Source organism: Bactrocera latifrons, unplaced genomic scaffold (genome assembly GCF_001853355.1).
Source record: "Bactrocera latifrons isolate USDA-ARS-PBARC rearing strain unplaced genomic scaffold, ASM185335v1 scaffold_13, whole genome shotgun sequence".
NCBI lineage: Eukaryota > Metazoa > Arthropoda > Insecta > Diptera > Tephritidae > Bactrocera > Bactrocera latifrons.
This window is the reverse complement of record NW_017534741.1, coordinates 1-20,107: the sequence shown is the minus strand read 5'-3', so window position 1 is coordinate 20,107 and position 20,107 is coordinate 1. Positions and strand designations below refer to the sequence as shown.

The 20,107-nt window shown below is 35.8% G+C and overlaps 1 protein-coding gene across 1 annotated transcript in view; it reads right to left on the bottom strand.

The window, feature by feature from the left end:
* Positions 1 to 17,325, bottom strand: part of LOC108978906 (Krueppel-like factor luna) — a 76,653-nt gene extending 59,328 nt beyond the window's left edge. Inside the window, exon 1 of the mRNA XM_018949422.1 lies at positions 17,278 to 17,325. Within this exon, the coding sequence (XP_018804967.1) occupies positions 17,278 to 17,325 (48 nt within the window). The remainder of the gene's footprint in view (positions 1 to 17,277) is intronic.
* Between the last annotated feature and the right edge of the window lie 2,782 nt (positions 17,326 to 20,107).

Below are 20,107 nucleotides of genomic sequence, written 5' to 3'. Positions count from 1 at the left end.
TTACTTGTTTTGAATTTCGGTTGTAGTTACTTTAAACGAGAATAAAAATTCTCTATTCTACTAAATATATTAATGGAAGTGAGGAAAATTTAATTGAAATTTCCCAATATAAGCTAATTATAGTATTTGCGCGGTACCTACTCTCTACTACTCTACTTTTTAACGTCAGAAAATGCTGAGCTAAATGATACAATTTTTAWTATAAAATTACCAAAAGAATTATTACACCTCAAAAAAAATTGCCAACAAACCGTACGCAACTGGGGTATGTTGGAATCCCCAAAATTGAACTCGTCAACAGCGCCACACTAACCGAGCAAAGGAATGCGTACGAGTAAACTTTAAACACATTTGTCATGTCATTACAGACGTAACGTTGCGACGGACACAGCACAAAGCCGCATGCTGTCTTATATATGCATGTCGATGGGTACTTGTGACCATGTTTGCACATTCCGCACATGCGTTGCCAATTGGCGCCGTAGCACATGTATAAACCTATATACATATCGACTTCACCGAGGGTCCACCGTTGGTTTCCAGTGTCCTTTTCGTCGCTGTTTGCTCTGCTTGATGAATTGCGACTCATTGACTTTTATGACTTTTTGCGCCATCTTTTTCAAAAGCAAAACAAAAGCGAAATACCTTTTCCATCAATAGGTGGATGGACSGGTGTTGAGTATGTATGTTTTTGCCTTTGTTTTTATTTGGTTACTTTTCGCGAGCTTACTTGCTCATCCGCGCTTTGTGATCGMGTGTTGCATAACATTGTTTCTGTGTTTTTTTTTTGTTTTTTAATTTTTTTGAGCGCGCAGGAGAACAAAACTGACACGAGTCGGTTTCTCGCCCCTTCTTTGCCTGTACTTCCATTTGGGGCTTAACTTTTGCGTCCGTGTCCACGTATTGTGAATGATTGGATGTTAGCGAATTAGACGAAATTGGGTAAAACACGACTCGTCGTTAACATAACAGGGATCCTATGCGAACTATGTGCTACTAACGGATCTTGAGCATCTCTGCAGTAGGACTCAAATAACATCACGCGCATYCTTTTGTAGCTATTCGACCAAGATGTGCTCGATAGAAGAACACTGCTCTCTACAATTTAAGTTTTACCAACTTCAAAGTCTTGTAATATCTTATGATTTCCTCAGAGAACACGCAATCGTACATAAATGCACAAAGCAAGGTGAAAGAGTAGCAAAATGCGCACTCACTGCTCTGCTCTCCGCCGCTTCCTNTAACTGTTTAAGGCCAGGTGGGAAATCAGAAATCACACTATAAGTTATACTGGGACAGATAAATCTCTGGACTGATTGCATTAACTTGCTGTTATAATCAACAACATATTTTCAAGCAATTTTATAGATATATAACTCTCACTATGGTCGACATCTTCGGCATAAGTTCTGTTAGAATAGCATAAATATACACATCTTTTCCTCAGAGAACACGCAATCGTACATAAATGCACAAAGCAAGGTGAAAGAGTAGCAAAATGCGCACTCACTGCTCTGCTCTCCGCCGCTTCCTTTGGCTGAGTGCGTGACGCAGTGGAAATATTGGGATTCGACTGCAAGGCGGCCACTGYTTTTTTCGCTTTTACCAATACAGAAGGCGAATGCACTTAGATGTAGCCATAAATTTTACATGTCTCCGAATATACTTTTTATGCAAATGGACACTTTCTCTCTGGCGCGGTGCTTATGTTTAAAGGACTTTGTGGATGTAAACGGAAGCTCGCTGACTCGTTAGTTTGCTRGCCAAACCGGCCGGCGCGCGGCTTTATGGGCGTGCATGGCGCAGTGCGAAAAACTCAAACGTGACAAAGTTCAGACGAGCSACAAGGCGTTGAGCGCAATAAAGCGCGCAAATCGCGAACTGTGAATTCGGTAAGCCGTGTGAAATGGGCGACATTCGRTTGTAATTCGCTTGTAAATTAAAGCGACGGCAGCGGTAATGGCACTAACGACGGTCGTTCGGTCGTTCGAAAAACGAAGGTGAATGGAAGCATAAAAGAGAGAAATAAAAAGGTAAACGAGAACGTCTGTTTAACTGTTAAACTCGATACTCCAAGGAAAAGCAGAAATAAAAATAAAAAATGTCGTCGGTCACAATACAGGGYTGGGCGAAGGGGCGCGTTGCTTTGACTTTTTGTTGTACAATGCGTGATGAAGGTGTGTACGACAGGAAGGTTATGGTGTGAGCGCTTACAAAGCCTTAAAAATTACGAGCGCGAAATAAGGCTGCAGTGGCACATGAACGCGTGTTGGGACACGTATAATTCCACAAAGGTGCTCCGAACTTAATTAGGTTATCATTTGGGCTTAGTGCGGCCGACAACAAGGGAAAGCTTTGAAAATGGCTAAGTAACTGCACACTATAATGATATAAAAATGCTTTCCTTAAAAAAAAAAACCTTGCGGCACCGCTCCCTATTATGCTTTCAACCTTTTAATGTGCTTTAAGCAGCACTTGTACAACAATACACTCGCCTTTTTAAACTTTTTCGGCGCTCTGACATTTTTTCTTGAATTTTCTTAGTAATCTTATTCCTTCACAGTTAGGAGAGTATATGTATGAAGTTATGTGGCTATACAATATACATACATAAGCTACTTTATTACTGCGCTTAAGTGGCAGCATAACCATAGTGGCCATAATCTTTAGCCGTGTCGAAAAATTATGGGCTCGAAATTAACATATTGTGACGCATTAAGTCAATTAAGGATGATTTGTGGTATGTGTACTTGCGGTGAAGGCAAATTATGCCGTCATAGCATTATCCTAAATGAGCAGGTAATGACATTTTGTATCGTTTTAACGGTCATTAAARCTCATATGCAAAGTAGGCCATAAGAATCAGCTTTTTATTTGGCAGAAAACCGCAAACTTTTAGGTAACAGAAGCAAATATATGTATAAAACTTGTTTTGCTAGTAATAAAGTTAGTATTAAATATGAAAAATGTATTAATTTTTTGATTTTATGATTTGTTAATAAAACTTATGTAGGTTCCGGACAATTAGAAGTGTCTTTATTGAAAGTTGAATAGCAACTGTCCGTTTGTCTTCGGTCGAGTCAGCGTCGCGTCCTAGTTTCGTCAAGTTTTAGTTGCGTGCGTTAAGTATGTAGGGCTGCATTTTAGCGTAATTGTAATGTCACTCCTACACATATATTATAATATTTGAAACGATTTAAGTAAGAAAGGGATAAGTAATCTCAGTTTTCAAAGATCAAAGGTGAGGAAATACAAAGTAAGAAATGTTGCGATAGAATTCAARTTCCTTATTCGATGAAGTAGTGAATGCATTGCAATCATTAAATGAGATTTATCTGTTATAAATTCAATCAAAGAGGCGAAATTTAATACATTGAGTAGATGTAAAAAACGTCAACTAAAGGATCGTAATCCATTACATAGGGTAATTGAGAAAAACTACATAATTTAAGAAAACTTCTCCGTCTAACTTTATTGAAATAATACRCAGTTTGGCCAACTATAACTGTTTAAGGCCAGGTGGGAAATCAGAAATCACACTATAAGTTATACTGGGACAGATAAATCTCTGGACTGATTGCATTAACTTGCTGTTATAATCAACAACATATTTTCAAGCAATTTTATAGATATATAACTCTCACTATGGTCGACATCTTCGGCATAAGTTCTGTTAGAATAGCATAAATCCTACATATAATGACTTTGTGCTTGGACAATTCCTGGATCAATTTCACATATTTTCGGCATTAAACTATAGCACCCTATTCGGGTATATAGCTATTATCAGAAAAGGATTTTTTCTAATTTCAAAAATATATGTATATTTCGGTCATAAGGCTCCCTTGTGATAACTGAGATCATTTGCCATACCCAATATAWAATACTGAAGTAGTATCCGTGACTAGTAAACCAGCAACTGTACACCAGTCGTTTTACAAAAAMGATAAGTAAAGCTGTATGAATTATATGAAAATTTATGTGTTTCATARAGACAAATTTAAACGCATTAATATAGCAACCAACCTTCGATGAATTGTGTCAATGAAAACATAAAAAAACAAATTGTTTGGCGTTAAATTCAACAGTGTGTGCGCCTTTTCGTAGTGCARRTGWGCTTCATATAAGTATATATGTATTTTTACTAAGGCTTTACGTGCCCCTGTTATCATATAACAAACAATAGGCAACTTCCGCGCAGTGCTCACCACAACCACTTCACCTACACAAACTTCCGAATACACACACTGCTTTTTAACTCATACGAGACCCTCTTTCTTTTGCCATCACCTTCCAGCAATTTGTTTTGGCTCACTGTCCGCAGTTTTTTAATATTTTTTCAACTTTCCGCCCCCCGGCTTTTCATCAACACTCTTTTTTAACTTTTTACCTTTAAAGCACTCGATCAATTTAATAATTCGTCGTCCATCAGTCGCAGCGCCACTCACTCGACAACAACACGCACAACAACAAAAACATGAAAAATAAATAAATGTCAGCATCTGTTCAATAACGSTTGGATATGTTGCCACACACACTCCAGTATGCCGGATATGCGAGGCTACTGCCACAGGATGTTGCTATTGATGGGCGAGAACAAATGACGAACGGTCGCGCTCCGGATGCTGACAAACAAGCGCATGAGGCAGCCAGTGTATTGCAGAACGTATATGCCACATATGGTGTATGCAGTGTGTACATGTGTATAACTAGGTGTTCATATGTATCAATCAATTTTCCGTACCATACCCGGACATCTACCCTTTTGCTGTTGCATGCACCATTTGATGTGTGCAAATTATTAAATGTAATTTGTTAAAAAATTTAATGCATAAAAATGTCACATCAATAAGTGAGTATGCGCTCACACATACGCTCGGCTCTTATTTTTTGACTTTATGGMACTCAAACAAATATGAATCCTTATACAGCTATGTATGTGTGTAAAATGTTTTATCTTTTTGTAAGGTGTTATGCCGTTTGCCGAATATGAAATTTCATTTCAATATTGATCAAAGTCGCTAAATTTTTGTGTATTCGTTGRGAACTTTGAATTTGGTCCAATATTATGGCTTGTTTAATCTTCAGTCTTGCATCTTTACGATTCATTGTGTTTACCATTGATTATATGTATATACATATAAGTCGTTGAATTTTTGTACAGCTAGAACTATGTTCGACTAGCCAAGCGTTAGAGAGTGGTGAATTCAACGCATTTGCCCCAATGACGCACATTTGTGTTGCACTTCCAGCTTTGGTGAAGAAGTTTTTCTTTCCGAAAAAAGAAGCATTTGGATAGCGCCTGATTTTCAGGAATTTATATACGCAGTTATAATATATTCTTTATTTTAAAACCATTAAAAAATCKGTATTCACTTTTCACAGGTATGTGTCATTTCAGCCATTCTCAATAGTAAACCAGAAACGAAGTTTTACATTCTACACATGCTTCTTGACATTTTTGCAATTCGCTTTACAGCTTTCGAAGTGGATTAAAAAGATAGGCAACGCTCTTTTCACGCTTTCATTTGCTTTCATGTTTTAATTTGTGTGAAAATTGGAAAAAACTGCAATGTATTGCAAAGTGTCAACAGCACTGAATCGCTGATTATAAATCAAGAACCCTTTTTTGTGCATTTTTGATGGCCACTCTCAGGTCAAAAGTATGTAGCCTTTGGCAACTGGCGAAATTTGAAAAATAATTAAACTCTTTTCACAAAAATCCGTCTAATTTTATTTATTTTTTCTAACTTTTTTCGGKTTTTTCCAATGCCTTTGTCAAATTTATGTTTGGTTAACACCTGAGTGTGACCATTAACAACGGCGTGAAAAGCAAAAAACGTAGAAAAGGCGTTAGACGYGGGAAGAGAACAAAAAGTAGGTATGTATTGCATACAGATATATTTGACTAGATATTTGAAGTATTCTTTACATACATATCTACATGCTTATATTTGAACATACATATAAACAAATTTGTACCTCCAAATACTGAGGTGTGTACCAAAATCGATTTTCTACACAACTTGATCGAAATATGAAATTTTTCAACACTTTTTTTTTAGTAAGTGGTATATTAGTCTAGAGGTTTGAATTTCGGAAATTGAATTTTTAGCTACATAGAGGCGGGTGCGTGTAYTCGCTACAGTCAGATTCAATGTTAGGACCTTTCCTGGAATCTAGTACTACAGATATGTAATCATATTTTGGGCCMCGCCGAGGTCGATTAGCTTTAACTCATTTGGGGATGCTTCATCATGGAGACTGAATTTACTGACCCTTGTGCCAAGGATGCCACCTGGCGTTAAAGTAGTCAAGCGCGATTTTGACATTCTGGCGAGGGCAGCTCACATAGAAAATATCTTTAGATATATCGTCCATCTCTTCCGTTGCRGCGTGGACGCAAATAAGCATTATGCTGACGAATTTCGCTTTGAATTATGGCTAGACGTTCGTCCACCCGGGTGAATGTCAGTATTCGACGACGGCCATTTGAGTAAAGGACCTACTCACCTCAGTCCTTGCCTCGTCCATCGCAMTCTTGGACGGCGGTGATGTCAGCTTTTTCTCTTGCGATGACTTCAACCAAATGGGCAGCGGGACCTCCCCAAATAAAGGACCGGACACTCAAGGTGCATGCCCTTAAATCGGAACCCTTAATATGTGGTCATTATCAGAGGTATTTATCAAAGMAGTGGTCATTACCAAAAGGAGGATGTTTGTATCTCCGCATCAGTGTGCAAAACACATTACGCATTTTTCAATGCACAATTGAAGCCAAAACACATTTTGCTGCGATCAAAAAATAACTTTCAAAGCGTAAAGGACTTATGACATCACGTGCAATCTAGTTTCGTAACCTTGCTAATCCATACTAGCAAGCACACAAACACGCGCGCTGCCACATGACCATGCAACAATGCATCRCACACTTGCCACTTGCATTTAATATTTTGCAATGTTCAAACTGAAAATTCTGAACTTGTTCACTTCTTGACTTGCTAGCTGTAGCTTGAATGCACACATACACCCATATTTGTAGGTTCATGCGCAAGTGCGTCTCACTTCACTTTTCTCTATCACCTCTTTATGTTGTTGTTGTGAATGTTTTTGTTTCGCTGCATTTTGGAATCACACACAATGTCGTCTTAAAGAACTTTCTGACACTGTTGCCAACTTTTTAAGCGGCCAAAGTTTGCGGCTTATAGAATTTAACGCCATACAGTCTTGACAACGGCGGTTAAAGTTGGCGTGTAAGTATAAATAAAAGTTCGCGAAGTGTCGCACGAGTATACAGCTCGGTAAGCGGATTTAGCGCTTTGGCATCTTTTTTAATGTCTGCGTGAAAATGAAGTACTATATGTGTACCATTTGAAAAGATTTATATAAAAACAGAAATTATTTGTAAAATAAAAAACATTATTAATTGTTTTTTTTTTGCTTTTTTTTTTTTTTGTGAAAACATCGAATATATATTATATGCAAATTAAGCTTCAGGTGGTACCCAAACACTTTCAGATAGATATAGATAGATACCAACGAAACGCGGAATTTCCCCTCTTCTTTAGCAGGCGAATTTCTTTCAGTTTAGAAACGAGTAAGATATTGGTCCTAAGCAAACTAAAAACTCCGAAAGGAACACTTTCCATTTTTGCCACCATCCTTTACATATTGACGATTTTATATTAGCTAGACGACCTCCAAAACTACAATTTTTATAGAAAATTCTGTTTCTGTTTCTGTTATTTTTCTGGTCTGGTGAAAAATTTGATAATGGACAATTTGTGGAGTAAAATTAAAAATTCGGGATAAAAATATGTCATACAAAGTTATAGTTGGAAATTCCGAAAGAAAAGAATGCTTTCATCAACTACGAATTTACAAAAAAATATAATACTGTTCTTTTGATCAATATTGTGATTTAGAATAAGCAAATAAATATTTCAGAATTCCATCAGAAATCGATATTASATGCAAACTTCATCAAATCACTTAAAATTAATATCTGATATTAAAATATTTTGTTTATACCCAAAACCAAATCTCATATACGTTCTATTGTAGATACTATATSTTATTTAATACTCACATATTCTATTCTACACTCGGTCTAAAAATAGTTTTCCAAATKTCAACATTTTCTTATACTTGCAAAACTTTAATGATTTCGACTTAAAATCCTAGTTATCTTAACACTCGAAATAAATTTAACTTTTGAATATGACAAGTTGAGTTCTGCTATCTGCGCCAGAGTATTACTTTTCTGTGAGTTCTCTGAAAAATACTTAATAAATTTTAAATGCTATACATACATAAATACATATAAATGCACATAAATGTATAAACTTTGAAAATTGTTCATCATCTCGGCAGTGAAATATGAAACAACATAGCAGGATCAAATACGGTGTTACACTCAAACAAATCGGACTGAAATTGAACTGGTCAGAAAAGTTAGTTAGCATTGCATATTAGACTGGTACGAAACTAGTACGAAATTGTTTCTTATACAAAGTTTTACTGCTTTTTTTCTGAGGAATTTATATATAATTTAATCCTAAACTGAACTATATTTCGAAGTAATAAGTATGAGGTTTGTTAAGAAACCAGCGGCATCTGTCAGTTAAAAGTTCGTGTGTTCGGATAGAAGATAACCAATTGACTACTTCAGCTAGCGGTTGATACTAATCAACTTAACTACAGAGTTTTGCTGCCAACTGCATTTTGTTCCAAACAAATTGCAAGAAATTCTCGTCAATATATATATATATATGTATATATACATATATTAACTTTTGCACCTAGTATGATAAGCAAACGCTGGCATACAATAGGAATGCTAATCGTTTGTTTGCAGAACTCAAATTTCGAATTCCATTGCAAATGAGTTCGACATTCGGCAACTTGGCATATTTCAACTGAGTACTTTGCTTGACTCGTCTCTAGTTCCATATACATTTATGTGGAATGTGTATATGYATTGGTTCAACTTTGCTGCGAAGCTTATCGGATTGCTTGTACAGGTATTTCGGGCTTTTACCTGCAATTGATTTAAGTATATATGAAATTGTATGCTGCAATTTGTAGCTTAAATCAAAGTCTAGCTACTCACCTAATACGAAAATGAAGATTGGAAATGCATATGTTGTGAAAGTTAATGAATGTTTTAATAATCAAGCAATTCGGAATAGTACATGCAAAGCCATTAAACATATTTTTTTTGCTTCAAAAATATTATCTGACTTTAAAAATTACCGCCCTCTAATCAAGTAGATTGTTAAACAAAAATCAAAAATCGCTGARATAACCAGCTCTAATAGACTCTAAGTTAAGTGCAAACTAAACGGAAAYTTTCCTTCAGGGTATTTAGATAAATACTTCTATATTTTGCACTCCACGCTCATGGTATATTTTATATTATACTATATAACGATTTTGCATATGCAAATGTACGGCTGCGTTTGCTTGTATTTGCGGTGTRAGTCAGCTCGGCAGCACAGCGGGTATCAATCACAAAAATCAACAAAATTCATTTACAGTTTGTCATCAAATTAAATTGAGTTCTGTTTGTGATGTTAAAACTGAATGATATAAGTTGTTGTTTTTATTGTTGTTGTCATGCCACACACTTGTTTGCTGTTCTACTTGGGATTGCTGCTAAATGCTGTCAACCAATCAGATTTTTTGGTTAAACTGCGCACTGAGTGTGSAGATTTTTGGGTGACAGTGTGTTTGGCAGGATTTTCTTTTTAAGCTGCGAAAATCAAATTACTAATGAAATGATTGTTATTTTTCGGTGGTATACTAAAATGGAATGTGAATTGGGACGCGAAATTTTTCGATGTTTGGTTTGGTACTAATTATTATTATTATTATTATTTTTTTTTTTTTTTTTTTTGATACAGATACCATTTCTAACTTTTTTGCTTCTTATAAGCATAATTAATTTTAGTTTGAACTTGAATTTTTCTAACTAAGCAATAAGATTTTTGGGCTGCACCGAAGCTATAATTCCTTCTACAGGTGCATTTCTTAAAGCATAATGGTATATAATCAGTCCATTATTTTGATTTTTATCCGTTAGCTAGCAACTATTTGTTATAGTATTTCTTTGGAGATTGCTTCGTTACCTTACAAAATAATCAATGCCAAATTTCTTGTATATATTTGGTCAAATAAACTTTTTTTTATACAAGGACATATATTTGTTTAATTAGTTCGTATGACAGCTATATACAATAAAGGTAAGATATTAGTGCTTACGACTCTCTTGTGGCAGAGCTCAAAAACTGACATATAGTGTTGAACTTCTCCATAGTCGAACTCTTGACGTAGTAATAGAGGGGAAGTGTTATACGAATTTCTTTCTATAATGCGAAGTCYCTCTAACCGTGCGATTCTGTACTGTGATATAGTCACAGGTCTCTAAATTTGAGATTTTAAGTTAAAGACGATTTTGTTATTCTGTAAGTGAGAGTCAAAAAATCTCCTACATTTCATTATTCAGATATGTCGATAACATACACAAAATTTTCTATAGTATAGTCAAAAATAAAAGAAATTTAATTATAATTACCCATCAAAACAAATATATATATTGACTTTGTTCATAATATTTATGAAATTTATTTAAAATTGATTTATTTTTAACTTTTTCGTGTTTGAGTTGTTTACAAAATTTWAAAAAAAATCCACAATCTATTAATATCTATGATCATCTCAATTCAGTATATTTAAAATGGCGGACCAGAGTTCTTTTTAGTTTTGTCACCGGCTAACTATCAGGTCTCAACTGTGAATTGTAAATTGAGATTTTACTTCAAAATGTCTMAAAAAGTGACTAGAGAGCTTGCAAAATCGCGCTATAACTCGAAGTTTTTTGTGGATTATGGTGATTCGAATTAGGCAGCTTCAACATTTGTTTGCAGTGTATTTATATCTAACAAAGTGCTAAATATTTGAAAATCTTTATTGAGCTTTTGTTTTAAAGAAAGTCTCCAGRTATTCTAAATAGATTTTTATTTCATAGCTTCAGGTAGAACTTTTCCAAGAAAAATCTGTTAAAAGTTACACTGTATTCAGCACATTTCCAGACTTTCGTAACAGCAGACACACATATGCTCGCACATTTGCACACATGTACATAACATCAGCCACAAAATCAATCGCCTTGGCCCCAGTTTACCGATAAACTCATCAGCAAATCCAACGCTGCCAAATGTAAATGTGTCTGTCGGCAAATACAGGGGCCCTAGATTAAAGTGCAAGTGTACACGTAATACTAGTGTGATTGCCTACACGGCACATAAATTCACTTATATATATATACGCATATATATTATATATGTAAGTTACATGCAACCAGTTTGCTCAACCACTTCACAGCAAGTGTATTAATCAATTGAATGAGTGTGTGCATATAAGATGAATTACTATGTATATACACATATATATACGAGGATAACGGAGTGTCTGTGTTGGCTTTGCGGAAACTGAAAATTAGAAAACGGAAATGAATACGACAACCAGTAGCGGTTAGCAGTCGGCAGCCGCAGTAGCAGAAAATTAAATCCAAACGCTGTTAAACGTACGAATGTTTATGTGTATGCGAGCGCATGCAACTTGTACAATTAAAAACCATGCCACAAAAATTTGCATGATTTGTCAACTGACACAGGCAGACGGACACGCAATGTAGCTTGTAGATGTAAAGAGATCTAATCGTAGCTGAAGAAGCGTTTGAGCATACGAAATGTGCAGGTGACATATTTTACAGAACGACAGAGTTATCACTCAAATTTAAATACACAGTTATGTTTTGTGTGTTAGTGTTTACAAATTATGTGGAATATGGGAATAGTAAATATCTTTCGTGAATTGAAGCACAAAACCAGTTATGGAAAATACCAGTTTACACCCGGAACAAGCCATCATCAAACTACTCAGGGAAACTCACCGTTAATATACAAATTTCAATGGCAAAAATCAAGAATAAACTCGAAAAAGTTTCAGACTTAAACCAACTATCGGAAAATTGATACAGATTGAGAGGAGAATTAGGTCAGCAAATCATTCTTTCTCTACCAAAAACTCAAATCAAATATTTAGAGACCATATGTTCTATTGAATATTTGAGTATGTTTCTTAAACTAATAAAATATTTTTGTTCCAAGTATATTTTTACTAGCACTGAAAAATAGTAGTCGATTGAGTAGTCATGCTCCTAATAGATCCTAGTTGGCAAGTAGTTGATGACTAGTTATTTGTTCGTCAAATAAAGCCACTGTCACAGCTGTTTTCATGCTTCTAAAAATGCATACAATCTTTGTTTTAAATAAATGTATGTACATGTAGTAAATCAAGTATATTTGTGTACGTAAGAAATTTAAAATTTAGTTTAGCAAGAGCCAAGTCTTGTGTAACCACTAACGTGTGTGAAAAATTTAAATTAAATTCTGGTTTACCGGAAACATGCACACATAACATATGTGCCTGTGAATAATATATGTTAAAGAAGGCAAACACTGTTCTCAAATTAACCATACAACCATAGTATGTGTGTTAGTAAATAGATGCTCCAGATTTATGCGCATGCTATGCATAGATTTGGCAACTACCCATGACTTTCAGCAGCTTACATGCATTTTTCTTTTGCATAAATCGAAAACCGAACTCGTCATGTTTATTTTCAGAATGAATTTAAATACACACACATACAAGTACTTCTATATAAATATATGTCTTTATAAGGGTGGGTCGTTATTTGTCAAGTGTATTTTGATTTGCAAAGGCTTTCTTATTACCTTCAAAATTTCACATTTTTAAAAAAGTGATATTCTATCATATTTAGAATCATCAGAAGGTTTAAACTAAAATGAATAAAAAGCCTATAAGCACTGATATTTTGAAGTAAAAATTGTTCAGTTTAAAATCAGAGCTATTGCGATATCAAGACAAAATTAGGTGCAAAAATAAATATTCTAAATAAAAATATAAGGTGTGTTTGAGTCACAAGATGTCGATTTCACTCGAAACATTGTTTCGTACATGATAAAATAACACACTGAATTATTTGAATTTTTCACTTTGAAGTTTTGTGAGAAATATGTTAGTGCAAACGTTGTAGGTCTTTTTTTTTTGCTACAGATTCACCATATAGCTTTCATCTGCAGGGGTCGTGCCAAAAAGCATTAAAAATTCAACCCCGCTCCTCCCCTTCCTCTCACCGACTACAAATCGCCAAAAAAGTTATTTGTGCTTTAATTTTTCAGTAAAATTTTTGTACAGGAGTACATTTCCAACGAAACTATAAGCTTTCGAATGCATAACGATTTTTTTCATTAAATTTCCTGAATTTCGATATACTATAAAAGGAAATATTTTTCAACAAATTGGAAGCGAGATGTGAATTTCTACCGAATAATAAGGAAAATGAGGAAAGTGTATGGTAGAGTATACCCAGATATAATTWGGTACTCATACTAGATACTKCTAAGAAATTATTTTTGAGAGTAMCAACCGCAAATGGCAAAATTTTTTKTCCCCTCCCCCCCTAATASTTATGAACATCGTGATGCGCACTGGTTTTGTGCATATTTGCTGTAGTCCATATATGGTTTTGCTGTAAAAACAGATATGCTTGTGCATACTGAACAGCTGATGAGTTTATTTACTCTGCCTTCCAACGAATTCTAACTTATTTGACAAATGAAAATATGCAAAATTCTGTGGTCTCACAGAGATTGCATCAAATACTTGATAATGCTTGTTTAAAGCTAATAACATATCTACCTTGAATTGGTACGCTTTCAAAGAGATGAGTCGCTAAATTTAAAGATTTGTTAACTTTTGCGTAACAAATATAAAAGAGGTTTCAAGTAATACCAGTAAAAATCTTGTATTTCATCGTAATACTGTGTTAAAAAGCGCCGTCGTATCAAATTTATGTCAAACGAAACTCTTTATGTCAACGCACACAACGTCAAATAAAACTTAAAAAATAAAATTAAAGCGATAACCAAGGTAATACCGTTTTAGGTCTGAATACGTTTCCGCTCTTCTATGCTCTCACGTAAAATAACATAAAGAAATTAATTAAAGCTCACAATTAGGGCAATTAGTACACTACAAAAACCGCTATTATGCACACACACATACGCATGCACACAATTATACAAAAAAAGAATACAACAAATAGCAATATGAATAGGCACCCTCGTAAATTACAATTTAAAATCATGGCAACTCTGCTCGCAAAGCAACACACAGCGCCAGCGTGCGTACAAAATGTAAAGAGCGGTTAAGTAGAGACCAAAGGCTATGAGCAAAACAATTAAATGATAAAATTTTAATCTAGTTGCTTGTAAAAGGTTCTCAAAACTAAATGCAAGCGCACCGAACCGCAACACTACATACACCTAGGCTACATACGAACACAACTACATACCATGAAGACAATAGAAAGTCCAACACAGATGCACACGTGTGTGTGTGAAAGGTGCTTTTGTTGTGTTTGGAAACACAAGTTTATTGTCAGTCAACAATGTGAAAGTCAGTGACGGAGGAGAGCACGCATTTAATTGTTGTTGTTGTTACGTGCAAAAATAGGTGAACGGAGTTTTTATTCCAAAACATGTCGTCCCTAAACACATAACATAAAAAGCTGGAGTATGCAACTGAGGGAAAATAGAACGAAGAGGACATCCACACATGTTTACAAATATACGCATAGATGCAAATACCTTTACTTTTACTGGGAATAAACAGTAGAATTCATGTGTATGAAAATCTTGAAAAGTAAGCCTATTACAGAACAAAATATGTAAGTTTAAAAAATTTGTTGCGTATACGCCATGTAATACCTTTACTTAAAATTCATTTCTCGTTATACATAGTTGTAAAATATATAAGTCAAAGAAAAAAGTTATAATATTTGAATAAAATCAAGTATGCGCATCTATGCTCTATTGTATAAAAGCGTAGGCATAGGAGGGATAAGGTATTCAAATTTTTTTATACATTTCCAGGATATTGCTTCAAAATTTCAAGTCGATTGAAGTAGATTCGAGGGACTTAGTAGTAGTTTTATACCCGTCGTATGAAGGTTTTGCATGCGAAAATTCTGAAAATTATAAATTAAAACATTTCTTAGTTTTTAAAACATTGAAGCATATTCCCCAAAACTTTCGATTTGAAAGTCGGTGCTCTTTCTAACTTAAGAACTACTGCACCGATCGTTTGAAATTATAAATACCATTTCTGTAAAAATAAAAAATTCACATATTCAAGAATCTAGTTAAATGTCTGAGACAGGTAAAATTAGATTGAAGATAAAAATCTAGAAGTCTGGCTTTTTGAAGATTTTTGTCAAATTCCATAAGAGCTCCCAGAACCTTTGCGTCCCTCAATCATTTAGCATGCTATACTTAGCAGAAAATTGAGTGGCATATAAATAGAAGCCAAGAGACGTTAGGTGACGATTATGCATATGCAAAAAAGTTGAATATAGCTACAAAAAAGTCTTCATTGCAATGTATTTTGACTAGTGTCCAAAAATATATCCGATTCCGCAAACCTGAATAGAAAAATTCTAAATACTTTACGCCTATTTTACGGCAAGGCTGAATATGCGTATTGCCTAGATAATGTCATGTATTTGGTGTTATGATAAGGAGATAGAAAACCCAGACCTTGTCTCTTTTGACTACCAAGGGATCCGGTCGACGAGCTCATTGGAATATGGTCCACATATGACCCAAAAATTCAAATAAAACTTGAAGGTCCAAATCGAATGACGCATTATTGCAATGACTTTAAGAAATTACCAGCGCTAGATTTTGACTTAAGACTTATTGAGTGTAATTTGTATACATATTTAGTGGTAAAATTGCATTGCCGTTCAGGCGTGAGTGAGTCCCCAGCTTTGCCGCCTAATTAAAAGTATTTAAATCGAAAGCGAAATGTTAATTATGAAACGCTGACAACGAAGCTTCAGTTTAATGCTTGGTCAACGAACCAGTATGCACTTATATCGTATACAAAGTATGTATGTACGTTACATATATGCGTGAGGAAGTTACCCTGTCCCAGTAAATCCCAGCATAGCTACCCGCTGTGGCTGTCGGCCGCAAATTGGCAGTGACAGCAGGTGATGAAAGTACCGTGTGCCAATTAGTATTTAATTTGCAGTGAAGACACCTCCTTACACACACAAAAACACACATGCATTAAAGTGTGTTACTGCAACAGCACGAACATTAGCTGGTAGTTTTCGTAGTCCGTGCAACAAAATGTTGCTAAGATACTTGCTTATGTTGTTGCGAGTGTTGGTAATAACGCGCGAGGTGCGTAATTCCATAGTAATTGACAGTTGGCTGCAAAATTGCGTTATTGCTGCGCGCCATGCGTGAATCATTTGTATTTGTGCGTCGGCGCGCGTTCAACACAATTTATTATATCGCATTTAATGTGGCATGCAACCTGCGTGGTAATTTTATTGCTGTTGGTTGCAATTAAGAAGACACAGAATATGCATTTAAATTGAGACTGTTTATGGCATGCGCCAACAACAACAACAAAAGGTGACATGTGTGACATTCAAAAGAGTGGAGCAAGAATACAAGGTGCAATTTTTTCGAAATCTTTTCGATTTCGAAAGTTAAAAATTCCTTGAAAATTTAGTTTACGAAAGCGTTATATAAGTAGCTACAAGAGCGCATTAAACGGTATTTCAGAAGATTTTTAATACCGATTTTTACAATATACGTTAAGTCAAAGTTCCTCAGATATTTCAAGTTCGAGAAAGACCCAAGCCAATCAGTCCGACTGCTTCGTGGCGGCAAGGCAATGTGCATGCAAGTGGTAAACAAAAGTGCAGCTAGCGCCACAAGCTGTTGCCACAATCAACATTTGCGCTTATCTTCAACTTCATCGTTAAACTYAAGACTCCGGCCAACTTGAAACTTAACAGCAATGATGCTTAGAACTTCGCCGAGTTTCCACTTCACCAACTTGAACAACAGATCGACAACAGTTAGCCGACTTACTGGTCTACGGTGCTTTGCTCATAAGTGGCGTGCCACAGTGTGAAAAGCGGTCGCGCGAAAGAACAAAGCGAGGAAGAGAGCACAGACAATGCGAGCGATGTGACGAGCCGATGAGGTGACGTGCTGACGGGCGACGTGTACGCCGACGGAGAGGTAGACCAAACTGAATGATTGCCGCTATACCATAAACGCAAGATTGCACTTTGGCTGGAGCATGGCATGTGGCACTTACCTTATTGCCGCCTTCACGTACCGCATCACCTGCTGCGTCGTTGTGCATTTTGTAATTTTCATATTTTCTGTTGTTGTTTTTTTTTTGTGCTTTATTTTTTCGGCGTTGTTGGCGCCGCAAGGTAATAGCAAAAATTTCGTTAATTGAAAACTGGCGCCATTCACTCGTGCGCGCTTTCGCACCTTCATGCGCAAATACCGGCTCTTTCAAGCGGCRTAATTGACAGTTGACATTTTTGCAGCAGCGACGGCGCTATTAGCAACATTGTTGGCGGATAGCGGCAGCACTGCGCTGGCATGTTGCGGCAAATTGACAGCAACCGTACAAAAGTGTTGCAAATTGCTGCCACCGTGGCACGTTGTATGCCACACTATCACTTAGCGCTTTGAAAATTGCCCAACAAAATTTGTTCGCACTGCATTTATTAAAGTTTTGTTGTTTTATTCGGGCTGGCATATCGCTAATGGCGCCCAGCAAAATGTAAAGTGTTGCAAATTCAATGCTGCAGGCATTCGCTGATTCGTAGATTATCAATGCCGACAACGTAATGGAAAGCAATTTAGGTTGATTGTGCAATAACAATAASAACAACAACGCAATCATAAACGACAAATAAATATAATAAAAGCGCAGAGGAAGGCGCTGTTTTGTATGCGCGCCCACTGACCGTGCAACACGGTGCGTTTCACTGATTGTTTGATTGATTGATCTCTGAATGTTGCACGTACGCTTACAGGCGTTTGACATGTGCAGCAGGCTTGCTGGAATTACTTTGAAAATGATTAGCCATTAGCTTCAGTGCTGGCTATTATAGGCCAGCATTGCTTTCAGTAAGCAAGAGATGTATGAGTTTTTTATGGTACATACACACAAATAAATAAAATAATACAAGAAACAACGTTAACTTCGACTGCATCGAAGCTATATTGAACTTGACAAATACAAAGGATTCTTTACAAGCAATTTAATTGGTCTGTTTGTATGGTAGTTATATGCTATAGGCTATCGATCTGCAGAACTCTTCAGAGAATTTGCTTTTGTCTACTTTAATATGCCATGCAAATTTTCATGAATACATCTCTTCAAATGTTAAAGTTTTCCCTACAAATACTTTATTCCGATCGCTCATTTTTATGGCAGACTAGTATTATAGTGATCGGATATGTATTTATGAGGCCACAGATGTTTAATATACTTTATTCAAATAATAATAAAATAAAGCTTAGAATTGTTGGAATCTATTTAGCTGAATGATATTATGAAGATAAAAGGTTGAGGTGAAGGTTAGTGCAACATTATTTCAATGATACTTATAGTAAATTTTTATTTTTAATATTTGAAGTGAAGGCTTATTCACGGAAAAGAATGGAGAAGTTCGCCTCTATCTACTGGACGAGGACTTCTAAAAACCCTATTTTGAGTATGGTCTTATACTGGACACCAACTTATTGACAGTAATATAACTTAGAAAGTGACACGTTGAAAGTTTAAAGGTAACTATGCTAAAACTTCATTATCCCATGCGAAGTATACTTGATTTTAAGCAACCAATTCTTGAAACCTCTATTAAAAAATAGCACCGAAACAATAAAACGATTTAGCTTTAAAAGTGAAGAGACTAAGTTTAAAAGAATTGATGTTAGCGGCACTCCTCTTAATAGTCGGATGCCCGTCTAACACTATGCTTGAAACACATATTTTAACTACCCAACTGAGGCCATTTTACCACAGCCTACATGTTCCAGCCCTCGTGTCAAACCGCCTACGTTCAACTACTGGTCAAGCAAGAGTAAAACCAATCCCCAAAAACTCAAACACTCAAAAATTGTTAAGAAGAACAACAAAAAAGTGTTCAAAAGCACCATCGATAACAGCAAAAAGAACAAAAAAAAAAAAAAACTGTGGCGACACTAAAAGTTGCAGCGTGTGGCTACCAGCGGGAAGTTGCCAAATGACACTGAGTGCAGCAGCACTTAAGCTAACAACAGTGTTAGCGTTTGTAGTGGCAAGCAATCTGCAAAAAATGCTGTTTGGAATCTGTGCAGTGCCGTGCAGTGCCACGCCGTGCTTGCTTTGTTTATGTTGCGCCACATGCCAGCGGCGCTAATCTTGATCGCGTGCCAATTTCAGATTTTCAATACAATTTGCTATCAGTCGACTGTGCCGAGAGTGAAAAGCACAATCTGCGGATAGATTTGTAGTGGGCATGTATGTGTTTGCTGCAATACATTTATGTGGATGTGTATGTTTTGGCGTGTCTGTGTGCGCTCGTTCGTTTTATTTTCGGTGTAAATGTTTTATTTGCCGCATTGGCGTCGCTCCTCTTTGCTAAAACCAATTGTGGAAAATGTATTTAATGGCATTATATTCACCATTAATCAGTTTGCTTTGTATTATATATGTACAAATATGTAGAGCTGCTTAGTAGCGAAATCCAATAAATATTATTATAAGCTTCGAGTGCTATTAAAACACTTATTTAGGAATTTAATTCAAATTAATTATCTAACGAGAATAGCTTTGATTATCTTCCAATGCGAGAAAAACTCTGAGAAAGCTGTTCAGGTGTTGGTAAAACTTGAAAATTTGTTATGTGGGAATTAGGTGTGGTTGCCAATAATTTCCGTAATGTACGACAGTAATAATTGCATAACCGCAAACACCTAATTTGGTTAAAAATGCTGAGATGTGGGATCTCATCTAAAAGCAAGCTGTGTCACACTCTTTGTACAATTTTCCGTGCCTCAACTATTATAAGGATGATGGAGTGGTTATTATTTGATTTTACCCCTTTTCACAGTGTTTGAACTCAGTACTTTAGCTACTTGGT